This window comes from Hoplias malabaricus, chromosome 5, assembly GCF_029633855.1.
Source record: "Hoplias malabaricus isolate fHopMal1 chromosome 5, fHopMal1.hap1, whole genome shotgun sequence".
Lineage (NCBI taxonomy): Eukaryota > Metazoa > Chordata > Actinopteri > Characiformes > Erythrinidae > Hoplias > Hoplias malabaricus.
In genome coordinates this window covers 41,308,796-41,321,045 of record NC_089804.1, presented here as the reverse complement: position 1 = coordinate 41,321,045, position 12,250 = coordinate 41,308,796, and the positions used below count along the sequence as shown (strand labels likewise).

Here is a 12,250-nt window from a genome sequence, read left to right as displayed (position 1 = left end):
AATAGTATTAAAATACCTGAGCTTCCATAAAAACCTCTGCTAGATATTGTCTGAAACAACACTGAGATTTTTACCTTGTTCTTAGCACAGACTGTAGTAATTAAAGGAAAATTTCAGCTCAGATATAACATTTAACATCTAACATTTAAAACACACACACACACAAATATATATATATCAAAATGTGCTCAGTCCATATTACCAGGTACAATACAGTGGAGCCATGAAAGGAAGGGGCATCATTTACAACTGATTTATTATCTCACTTTAGGTATATAAAACATATCTAAGTGCACCATGGGAGAAGATAATACAAGATATAGATAATACATCATTTAATTAAATGCCATACTTTTGTAGTTTCATCACTGTGCAGTTACAGTTTAGTTTGTAAATGAGTAAGTGCTGATATTGATTTATGAAATGAGCAATACTTTATCAGCTTTTATTCCACCTAGGAGTGTTGCACTATGTCTAAACACCAGTTAGGCCGAGAGCCAGCTCTGAATGAGAAAACAAATTTACTACGTTAGTTATACAACGGTTTCAATTTAAACCCTGAAGCGCAGTTGAGGACAACTGTTACCCAATTTTTTTTGCAATGTCATGTCTTCATAAAGTATGTTATATTTTACTGAAATACCCACATAATTAAGTGATCTGTAGCCCTTATCCAGTTCAGGGCGGCGGTGGTTCCGGAGTCTACCCGGAATCATTGAGCGCAAGGCAGGAACAGACCCTGGAGGGGGCGCCACTCTTTCACAGGGCGACACACACTCACATTCACTCACACTGACAGACATGAGTCACCAATCCACCTACCAACCTGCATTTTTGAACCATGAGAGCTGTGTGACACCAGTGTTTCGCCACTGTGCCAACCTTTATATAACTCTTTAGGATTTTAGAACATTACACACATGAATATTTCAACACACTTTCATAAATGTATTTTATTTACAGATATTCATAAGTGGAATTAAGCAAAATACTGCAGGAGTAGATACAGAGGCACAAATTATGAACCTATTTCTATCCCACAGTTCTGGACAATCATTTTAGGGTTTAGAAAAGGTGACAAATAAAAAGACGCGAGGATATAAAATGACAGAAAATAAGAGAATATGTTAAATGTGGTTAAACATGATGATTCTGGGAAAAGATAAAATCCCTGAGAACCAACCTTTTCACATTAAAAGTGACGTACGGAACCAAGTGACCAAAACAAGGATGTACAACTTCACCTGAATTACCACAATAAGTGCAGCTGATGTTCAGAAATACATGTCATATTTCATGCAACAGGGCATGACTGAGACAGAAACAAAAACAAAGGGGAGAGGCAGAGAGAAACAAAAAATAAAAAAATAACTACAACACAGTATTCAATCTATTTGTCACCAGTCTGTTTCATTAAACTTTCAAAAAACATGTAGAGAACAGACTAAATATTAAATTAAAATATCTTGTCCTTGTCCTGAAAAATGTTTCACAAACTTGGATGTCTACAAAAGTTGAGAGCATTGATTAAGACATCATTTGCCTTCCTAGCCCTCCAAGTCATATAAAGCTCTCCGGCGCATACACAGTATACAAGGTAACACTTTCCGCATCAACAATGCATTATTTACAATTAGTTCTTTTACTATATAAATAGCTCAGTACAAGCCATGCTCCTGAGGGTGTTATGGCTTGATCAAAGTGTTCAGAATTCAGATAAGAGATCTTCAAAACAAATAAAATTGAAAAAAAAAAAATTAAAATCCATTAAGAAGCAACATATTGAATATGCAAACATTTAATATGACATTTCTACAGACAAAAGCATCTAAGACGTAAAGAAAATTAAAAAGAGGACGTTCAAATTCCAAGAAGAGAAATTAAGTTGTGAAATAAAACTTTTAAAAGTGTAGTCTGTTCTAATCGTAGGTGGCAGTGGACAAAGATTTTGGTGTAAATCAGCAAAGGGTTTCCTGAGCTCCGTCTTAGCTGTCGATCATTTCAGTGAGCTCAAGCAGAAGATCATCCTCGCCCTTCCCAGGGTCCAGTTCCATCTCGTCCTCCAGTTTGTCGTCAGTAAATTCATCCAGCAAGTTCTCAAAGTCGTCCAATGTGGAGGAGCTACCGGCGGGAGGATCAGCACGAGGAGCAGCCAAACTTGGACGACAGGAATGGGACTTGGACGTTCTGACGACAGGGCTACAAGACATGCTCACGGTTAGAATATGGGATCAGGGAAAACAACACTTAAGCACAGAGTTTAAGCAAGGAGAGAAAAAAGGAACATTAAAGTGTCTCAAGTGTAACACACTGTCAGTGCAACTGTGGAAGACAGAGGCAGTAGATGATGCATGTTGCTGTAAAATTAATGTAAAAATCTGTTCTCTAGAATGTGCACTATTTACAGAACTAGAGCGGTGATGACATTCAGTATCATCGTACATCCCTGTGAAATAAACATCTACCTTTGCATGACAGAGCTGGACTCTGCCACTGACACCGTGGTTTTGCTGGAGAGGCTGAAAACGTCTTCTGCAGTAGATGATGTCTGAAGTGGACTGGCCCCGACTTCTGAATCACAAACTGGTGCAGATAACTAAAAGTGAAAGAAATGACGTCAACTGGATGATGTCAAGGCTTGAGTATTTTCATCAATTTTCAAATTAAAGGAAAGGAGAAGGGATTTATTTGTTTTTCCATTTGTGTCCTTCGTCTCTCAGAGATTTGTAACTAAAGTGGTTGGACTACACCATTAAAAGAGGAAAAGAACAGTTAACACACATCTGTTGCTCTTTTCCTCCAGCAGCTGTCAGGGTTGAACTAGGACTGGGCGATATGGCCCTAAAATAATATCACAATATTTCAGGGGATTTTTGGAATAACGATATTCTTGGCGATACGACTAAACACTGAAAAATACTTCTTTTTTTTAATGCATACATTTTATTTATTTGCTTTATTTGTAAACTACAATAACTTACCAAGATTCTGATTTTGTATAAATTAAATAATGTACCATATAAATCTACCACACAACACCATGGTTAACTGCGCATCTCGTATTTTGTAACAAACCCCCTTCCACACGACATAACTTTTTTCTTTTGAGCAAATTCCTCCGCCTCAGCGTCACGTTCCACGGTACTTCACTGTGCATAAAAGACTAATGTAAAGATTGTATGCCATATTACGGGCAATCACGACATCATTACGTAAACAAGATTATTACAATATAGTTTTTTTTTTTTAATGTTTTAAAAATTATGCCGACATTATTGTGAACCAGAGGTTCTCCAGTCCTGGAGGGCCAGTATCCAGTAAAGTTTGGTGATTCCTTTGCTCACACACTCATCTGTTTCAACTCATCTGTTAATTGACAGGTTTAAGGGTTGTGTTTTAGCAGAGGAATCACCGGTCCTCCAGGACTGGAGTTGTGCACCTCTGTTGTGAACGATACGATACAGTACAGTCCTATTGGGAATCAGACTGCATGTGTTCACAACTGATTAAACATTATTCATGCCATCTCTTCTAAGGCTTGAATGATCTAAACAATAATAATCTCACACTGAACTGAACTCAGACAAGCCCATACTGGGTCAGTAGTACATCCTGTAGCCCCCAAATTCCCACTAACTAATAAACATCTTCATACTCAGCCAGGGCCGACATTAGAGACAGAGCCACACACAGTCACAATGTCGACATTTACAGGGCTCTGGGGGCAAGGTGGTCACGCAAATTCTCAATCGTGATTGATCTGAAACGCTATTTTAGCTATTTTAACAGATATTAATGTATTGTAGAGCCTTTAGAAATTAATCTACAGTGTTTATTAACAAAAATGAAAGAATAGAATCAATTGTTTCGTTATTTCTCCCCACAATGACTCGCAGTGTCACTGACTAATCATAAACATATGGAATATCAGAAATCTTCAAACGCAGACCATGTATCCAGTTTCCAGGCTTCCAAGTTTTTAAAATGGCCCGTGTATATGACGCTATATCTGGACAGTCAGGTACAGTAGCAGTTGCAGTGTCATATTGGCCTGCCATTTTAAAATCCCAACCTAGAAACCTGGATCCAAGTTCTAGATTTGAAGACCTCTGGATATGACTCTGATTACAAGATAGATAAATAAATGCAATGTACATGCAAAATGAAAATTTAACTGATTGAACGTCACATGGACCTGTACATTATAAGTGTATCAAATCAAATGAAATGTATTTGTATAACGGTTTTTACAACTGTTGTCACAAAGCAGATATCCAACAGAAATCCAGTGAAGACAAAGCATCACTTTTAATTACATATGCCTTCTGTGGTAGTGATGAATTCCTCACCTTAATTTGCTTGCAGAAAGGCTCAGTTTCAGATGCTGAGACAGCATTAAGTGGCTTCACTGCAGCAACAGCAGAGCAATGGCTTCCTATAGATTTCCTCTTCTGGCTAAGCTTTACCTGAGGCGCCGGAATCATCACAGAGGGTTTAACATTCAGCTTGGGCCTCACTGAAATTCAAAAGGAAACACATGAAAAAAATCTGTACACATCTGAAAAACCCAGTGTATTTAATGTTCTCACAAAACTAGACCAAACATTTCAGATAATACCTTTCATTTCCATGACTTTGCTGGGAGAGGTTTTGATCACTTCTTGTGTCTTTTCCGGTTGTGGCTCCTGGGAATTTAAGCCTGGAGAAGCTGCTACATCTGCCACCTGCTCAGGAGGAGCCACTGTGGGAGACTTATTCAATTTCTTGAAACTTGGTACTTGAGTGTTCTCCTTTGGCTGCAGCACTGGAGAACTCTGTTTTATTTCCACCGGCACAGGAAGAGAGGTCTGTGGTTTGCCAAGACGCTGTCGTACAGATGGCTTCGTTTGATTTAAGGACTCTGCAGCCAGTGGGGTGGGTGTAGGTCCGGTTATACGTGATCTGATTACAGTAGGAGGCTTCTCCTTGGAAAGTGCAGGGGTTGATTTTTGGCAGGTTGATGTGTCTTGATTCTCCTGCTGCTTACGGAGTCTTTTCTCACGCATGATCTCGTCAAAGGACTTTACTGTAACACTTTGGCTGGAGGGGTCACTCTTTTCATCGGCTGCAACAGACTACATTAAACACATCAAGTATTAGAACCCTACTAACTATCTATTATTTGCAATCAAATTTACTAAAATTACAATCAATCCTTGCCTCTGCCGTATGTTCAACTCTCTTCTCAGAATCTTGTGGTTTCTTCTCAGAGATGGAGGCAACGTCTACTGTAAAAAGTAGTTCATCTTTAGAATAAATCCTTAAGGAATTCTATAATCAACCAATATCTATTTGCGAGCAAAATATTGAAACATACCTGTGTTCTTGTTGATGCGAAGCAATCGCCTTTTCACAGTCACATTGTTTGAACTAAGGGTGTTGTCATCTGACGCTTCCTGGGCCTGTGCTTGCATCCTTGCAGCTTTTTCCTTGCGAATCTCTTCAAGAGTCTTCACCCTGATCTCTCCAGTTTGAACAGCTTCTTTGACAGCTCCAGCATTAGCTTCACTTTTCTCAGGATTGGAAATACCTTGTTGAGGCACCTCCTTCTCTCCCTGCAGCTTTTTCTTCTCGTGTAGAATCTCAGAAAACGTTTTTACCTGTGGTCCACTCGCAGGTCTTTTGCCTTTCTTGGGGGAACTTAATGGTTTTTCAGTCACCTCAGTAACAACTCTAACATCTTTCTTTTGCAGCTGAGATTTGGCAGCCTTTTCTTGCCTAATCTCTTCGAGAGTTTTGATCCGAATTTCCTCAGATGGTTTTGGCTCACTGTTAGGCATCTTGGGTGTGGTGAGGTCAGGGATTGTTGCTCCAAGCCTTTCACGCACAGGTTTTGTTGCTATGAGGAGGAAATTAAGATTTTAAATAAAACACACAAGCGCACGAGAGTCTCAACGTGCCATAGGGAAAATGAATAAGACCATACCTTTCAGAGGTGGCGCATCTGTTTTGTTCTGAGGTGAGTCTACAAATCCACCAAGACGCTTAGCAAGGCTCCCTTTCAGCTGAAGGTCACCTTCCACAGGGATGTCTAAACATTGCAAAATACACTGCTCTGAAACCTGGGTATTACACCATACAGTTCGATGGCTCAAGAGGGTGCAAGCTTAATATTTACCTTTGTCCATTTTTTTCCCAGCAGCCACCTTCCTTTTCCCTGGGTTTTCCACCACAAGAGACTCTGAAAAGCAAGACATTAATATAATCAACATACATAAGCCTCTCACAATGTATTAAAGGTTATAATAAGGCTAAGTTAGTAATTCCATGGCATACCATTTCTGGAATTTGGCTGAGAGAGAGAGCGAATGTTTTCCTTCTCAGTACCAGCTCCATTGCTACTGGAGTGTTCTGAAAATCCAAAATACAAGAGAATTATACTGGGGCTTCAGCAGTCTTCAGTATTACCACAATTCTAATCAGCCCACTGTTATAACTGATTTTAAAAAAAACTTCAGTCTGTAATAGTCCTTCACTAAAGGTTTTTAACTTCTAATAAATGTTTCAGTGCTCTGTACATTTCTCAACTCAAAAATCATTATGTGAATATTATGTTATTATTTTTAATAATTTTTTCTACCGAACATAGAATAAAACCTTAACTAGAATAAAACATTCATCACCATGATAGAAATAGGCACCATATGTGTCACACTACATATCACATTTCATAAGATTTCGAAAAACATTTACCAACTCTCTTCAGACTGGCTTTCAGAGCTTTCATCAACCTGATTTCTTCCAAAGTTTTGACACCAAAGTCGAGAGAATCGTCTGTTGAAAGGACAAAATTGCTGAATATGTTTCAATACACAATGTTAGATTATCTTGATAACAGACAGACAAATGTTTACCTTTGCTAGAGTTGACAGTTTTCCTCGGAGAGACAGAGGAAGCGTCATCTCCCTCTTCAGAAACCTGATCTACAAACAGCAATATACAGGGATTCAAATTTTCACGTTCACTTAACAATAAGAACACATTTTGCGACCAACAAATCTTTGCTTACCATCTTCATCATCCTCATCGTCCACAGGATTAATGACTACTGGAGGGTGTGTGGGGCTGGGGACACTCTCCTGAGTCTCAGACTTGATGACGCCTCGGAGATGGGGATTAGTGGGGTTGGAAACGGGGGCTAGAGCAGACGGACTATGCTCATCCTGTGGAGGTTCGTCCTCTTTTTCTTTCTTCACGACTTGTCCTGTTGAGTAAAGATTGTTATCAGAAAACAGCTGGGATATATGATCCTTAAATGTTAAAAGAGCAGGAAATAGAATTGATTTAATTTTTTAGAAACCGTATAAAGGCGATTTCATACCTTTATCTGGGGGCACATACAGCCCATCAATCATACGTGACTTTTCATGGTGGAACGCACAGTGTGGTTTTTGGCATCCACCTGGTTGTTTCTCCCAGTAGCAGGGAATTTCTTTCCGGTTTTTCTGTGAGAAACAGCTAAATGTGTTAGTATAAAATACAGGAATATATCTAAAGCTCAATTTTTATATAGAAAATATGTAGCTTACTTTTATTTCCATGTGACGAAATTTGCATACACTGCGGAAGCAACGATTCTCCTGCCAAAGGCTGCACATAATCTCACTACCAATGGCAGCCTCACAGTGTCTGAAAGGGCAACTATCACCCTGCCAAAGGAAAACAAGGCCGTGTAAGAAAGAAAATCCTCTGAAATTTTCAAAATAAGTGGGAATCATATTAGTGTCAGCAGACACGGGGGTTGGACAATGAAAGTGAAACACCTGGTTTTAGACCACAATAATTTATTAGTGTGGTGTAGGGCCTCCTTTAGCGGCCAATACAGCGTCAGTTCGTCTTGGGAATGACATATACAAGTCCTGCACAGTGGTCAGAGGGATTTGAAGCCATTCTTCTTGCAGGATAGTGGCCAGGTCTCTACGTGATGCTGGTGGAGGAAAACGTTTCCTGACTCGCTCCTCCAAAACACCCCAAAGTGGCTCAATAATATTTAGATCTGGTGACTGTGCAGGCCATGGGAGATGTTCAACTTCACTTTCATGTTCATCAAACCAATCTTTCACCAGTCCTGCTGTGTGTATTGGTGCATTGTCATCCTGATACACGGCACCGCCTTCGGGACACAATGTTTGAACCACTGGATGCACATGGTCTTACAATTAATGAAGACTGCTCCAATTTAGCCAAGAAAACCTCCCACACTACAATGATAGGTGTTTCAGTTTCATTGTCCAACCCCTGTATATGCTTACAATAAAATTCTTGACATCATAATGTTTCACTTTTACATATTTCAAACATTAGATAACACAAAAAATGTGTTAACTGTACTTTGGACAGATATTTAGAGTTCATTAAGAGATTTATTTTTCAATCTGTGATACCTTTGTGCAAGTTGAGTAGTAGTAGAAGTAGCAGTCATCTCCTTTACTGGACATGCTTCCCACAGCTAGGCAATATCTCAGGTTGGAAACTCTTTTGTGCTGCTACAGGGCCCTCAAAAGCCTCCCTATTCCAAGAGTAATAAGTATATTTACAAATCCAGACCGTTTTAAAATTATTTGCTTAGAATTGCAGGCATCAAAAGAATATTGGTATTTATGTCCTTTGTTATTACTATTTATATTTTTCACCATTATTCACCTGCAGCTGATAAGACGTTTCCAGATGCACGTCTTCAAGGTTGTCTCCAAGCTGTTCTGATCCTGAAGGAATACTTGACCGATGAGTAAATACTGAACAGGATGAGAAACAGGCTACTTGTGGCCTAGGTTGCCTTCTGTGAGACCTGCTTCCCTTAGACAGCTTTGTGATCGATCAGTGTTGAAAAAGTCCTTTTTGTTAGGATTTTTTTTTCCTTTGGCAATAAAAAAATGCTGCTGAAAGTGCAGATGAGGTTTCGTTTGGGGAATCAAATATCTTCAAGCTAAAAATTGCAGATGAGAGCCAAAAGGGGTGGTAACAAAAATCTTGAAGGAGTGCTGGGGGCGGGGAGGAAAATCTTCTATCTCTTCACACAGGGCGTTAATTTGAAGAAGATTAGAAAATTTTTTATAACAGATTTGGAAATTGCAGTAGAGATTTGCGGGGGAAAAGCCCAATATGAAAAAAAACAAACAAAAAAAAAATATTTGGGTTGGGGTGGGGGTCTTGCGGCAAAAATGACAATCTTCAGGGAAAGTATTTCCCATTAAGTTGGCCAGCATCCACAATCCAGTTAGCCGCAGGATTGAAGTACAACTTGATGTATAAACCTATATTTAAAAAGAAAACAAAAACACTCCCCACATGCTAGACAAAGTGGGCAAATAAGTAAAGAATGCATAAAAACACCAACACGTCAGAATTATTTGAGTAAAGCACACAGAAGGGCCAATTAAACTCATTCAAAAAGCACACAATTATGCAGACACTGTCTAAATAATTTAAATTCAGTTTTTGATCAAATTGAATCTTACATGCTTTTTCAAAACACATGAGAGAGTTCAAATAAAAGTATGTTTAAATATGTCCAGAAATATGAACACCACACAGGCTAATTAAACAAATTAACATCACAACAAACACACATACATACCACAAACTGTAGAGATTAACAATAATTAAAAATACGAATTATGTATTAAATACACTCTCTGGCCCCCAAAAAAGGTCTCATGTTGTTTGTTGGAACGTTACTATCTTTGGTTACTACACATTTCTTACTCAGAAGCACCCATCCATGTTGATTAAGGTAAACTGACATATCCGACAACCTGACTTTTTCCAAGGCTCCCCCGCCCCCCCTTATCCACAAGGATTTTACCATTCCACCTCACTATGATCATGGTCATTTCTTTCCAACCATATTTCCTCTGTGAAGTTTAGAGGTCACCACTATCCTTTCAGATTTGAATAATGGATTAGAGTTTCTTAACCAGGCTCCAGGTATTTCTGCAGTACTTGCATTTGTTTTGTTTGCTCTACGCAGGCCAACATTTTGACTCTTCTGAAATACATTAACATCATTTCCAAACTCACAGGAGTTGTCTTCAGACTTGTTTGTGCAAAAACTGACAGCTGAATCATTGTTATAGTCACGGCTAAAAAATGTTGCTCGCTAAAACAACAATCAAAGGATCTTATTAATATGCAAATGACCAGTTAGTGCGATTGATTGGGTTCAAAATTAAACATCGGAACAGGAAATACTTAGTGAGCCAGTGCTACCTGATCCGCTGAACTTGGAAGACAACGAACAGGATTAAGGGCCTTTTTTCACTGTAATTAATACGAGTAGGAAGTCATTCGCTTTCTATGGGCAAAATTTGTTTCTGGGTTATATCGTACCACTATATCTTACTGTAACACCCCAGCAGAAATATTCCTAACACGTGCAAGGTGTAACACTTGACAAAAGTAATTTATTGAACAGTCCCGTGAATTTCTGTAAATAAGGGCCTGGGTTGTTCTTGTGTAGTTACACACGGCTAACAAAGCCAGCAAATCACATATAGGCGTTCATTTGTTCGTGGTGGAATCTCGTTATATATGTGAAAAGTGTTGATATTTTGTTTTTAAGCGCTATTAAATTGAAGCGAACCGTTAGTTTTTAATAAAACAATATTTACCTAAAACTTCGCGACGAGCTATCGTTATATAAGCTAACAGTTCTAGCGACATCGTGACAATTCCGCCAACTTTAACTAACACTACATACCTAACCACTTTCGAGAAAGGTTACACTGAAAGGTAAAATAGACATGATACAAATAAATAAGGAATTTACCGGTTATATGGGTCTTAGAACTTAAAATTTGATTTCATCCAAAAGCACTGCTGCTCCTTCCCGGTCTCCTCGTATAGTAACCTGACAAAATGGCGCTGGCGCCTCACGACGGACGGAAATGTTTCCCGTGTCCCAGTTTTTCCTTAAGCCCTACGCCCTTGTTTGAAGTGTACACTTTGAAGACGTTGTTGAAAGGTGAGCAAAAAGGAGTGTAGGCTCACCTCGACCTCGCGCCCCTTCAGCTGTATACATTACTAATTCTCCAACACCATTCACCATAGTTCACAGCTAAGCTGGGCTTAACATTACAGCGTTATAGAAAGTTGTTAAGATCATTGATTACAATTCCCAGTAAAAACGCATAGATTCATTTCAGTAAGCAACAAGCCTTTCATTTTCTGCTCTATATTTTACAGTACAGTTAGCTCATATGTTAACATTAAAGGAAAACAGGCAAATTCACCAGATCATAGGCCTCAACACAAGAACGTGTGGTTTACTCAGTATTTTCAAATGAGCCTGTGACTGGACATAATTTACATACATCATTGTTATCAACCAGACCATATGTCAGTGTATTTATTTCTACATAAATGACTGGTTCCCAGCAATGCCCTGTCCTAGTACATATTACATTCATTCATTCATTATCTGTAACCCTTATCCAGTTCAGGGTCGCGGTGGGTCCAGAGCCTACCCGGAATCATTGCGTGCAAGGCGGGAAAACACGCTGGAGGGGGCACCAGTTCTTCACAGGGCCCCACACAGACACACACACACACACACTTTTGAGTCGCCAATCCATCTACTAATGTGTGTTTTTGGACTGTGCGAGGAAACCGGAACACCTGGAGGAAAAACCACGCAGACACAGAGTGAGCACACCACACTCCTCACAGACAGTCACCTGGAGGAAACCCACGCGGACACAGGGAGAACACACCACACTCCTCACAGACAGTCACCCGGAGGAAACCCACGCGGACACAGGGAGAACACACCACACTCCTCACAGACAGTCACCCGGAGGAAACCCACGCGGACACAGGGAGAACACACCACACTCCTCACAGACAGTCACCCGGAGGAAACCCACGCAGTCACGGGGAGAACACATCACACTCCTCACAGACAGTCACCCGGAGGAAACCCACGCGGACACGGGGAGAACACACCACACTCCTCACAGACAGTCACCCGGAGGAAACCCTCGCGGACACGGGGAGAACACACCACACTCCTCACAGACAGTCACCCGGAGGAAACCCACGCGGACACGGGGAGAACACACCACACTCCTCACAGACAGTCACCCGGAGGAAACCCACGCGGACACGGGGAGAACACACCACACTCCTCACAGACAGTCACCCGGAGGAAACCCACGCGGACACGGGGAGAACACACCACACTCCTCAGAGACAGTCACCCGGAGGAAACCCA

General features: G+C 40.2%; 1 protein-coding gene across 3 annotated transcripts; it reads right to left on the bottom strand.

The window, feature by feature from the left end:
- Positions 1 to 963: 963 nt before the first annotated feature.
- zc3h11a (zinc finger CCCH-type containing 11A) lies at positions 964 to 10,883 on the bottom strand. 3 transcript variants are annotated; one of them, XM_066671855.1, is made up of 17 exons: positions 10,808 to 10,883; positions 8,683 to 8,744; positions 8,424 to 8,548; positions 7,569 to 7,688; positions 7,361 to 7,484; positions 7,049 to 7,243; positions 6,894 to 6,962; positions 6,733 to 6,813; positions 6,316 to 6,390; positions 6,158 to 6,220; positions 5,966 to 6,070; positions 5,357 to 5,878; positions 5,200 to 5,267; positions 4,619 to 5,114; positions 4,350 to 4,516; positions 2,466 to 2,596; positions 964 to 2,199 (listed from the first exon to the last, which is right to left on the bottom strand). In XM_066671855.1, the coding sequence occupies exons 3-17, from the start codon at positions 8,475 to 8,477 to the stop codon at positions 1,986 to 1,988; spliced, it is 2,484 nt and encodes an 827-aa protein (XP_066527952.1). In that variant the 5' UTR covers positions 8,478 to 8,548; positions 8,683 to 8,744; positions 10,808 to 10,883; the 3' UTR covers positions 964 to 1,985. The 3 variants fall into 3 exon arrangements, with proteins under 3 accessions (XP_066527952.1, XP_066527951.1, XP_066527953.1); XM_066671854.1 differs by having other exon boundaries at positions 8,683 to 10,876; XM_066671856.1 differs by having other exon boundaries at positions 5,200 to 5,264; positions 8,683 to 10,876.
- Positions 10,884 to 12,250: the final 1,367 nt, after the last annotated feature.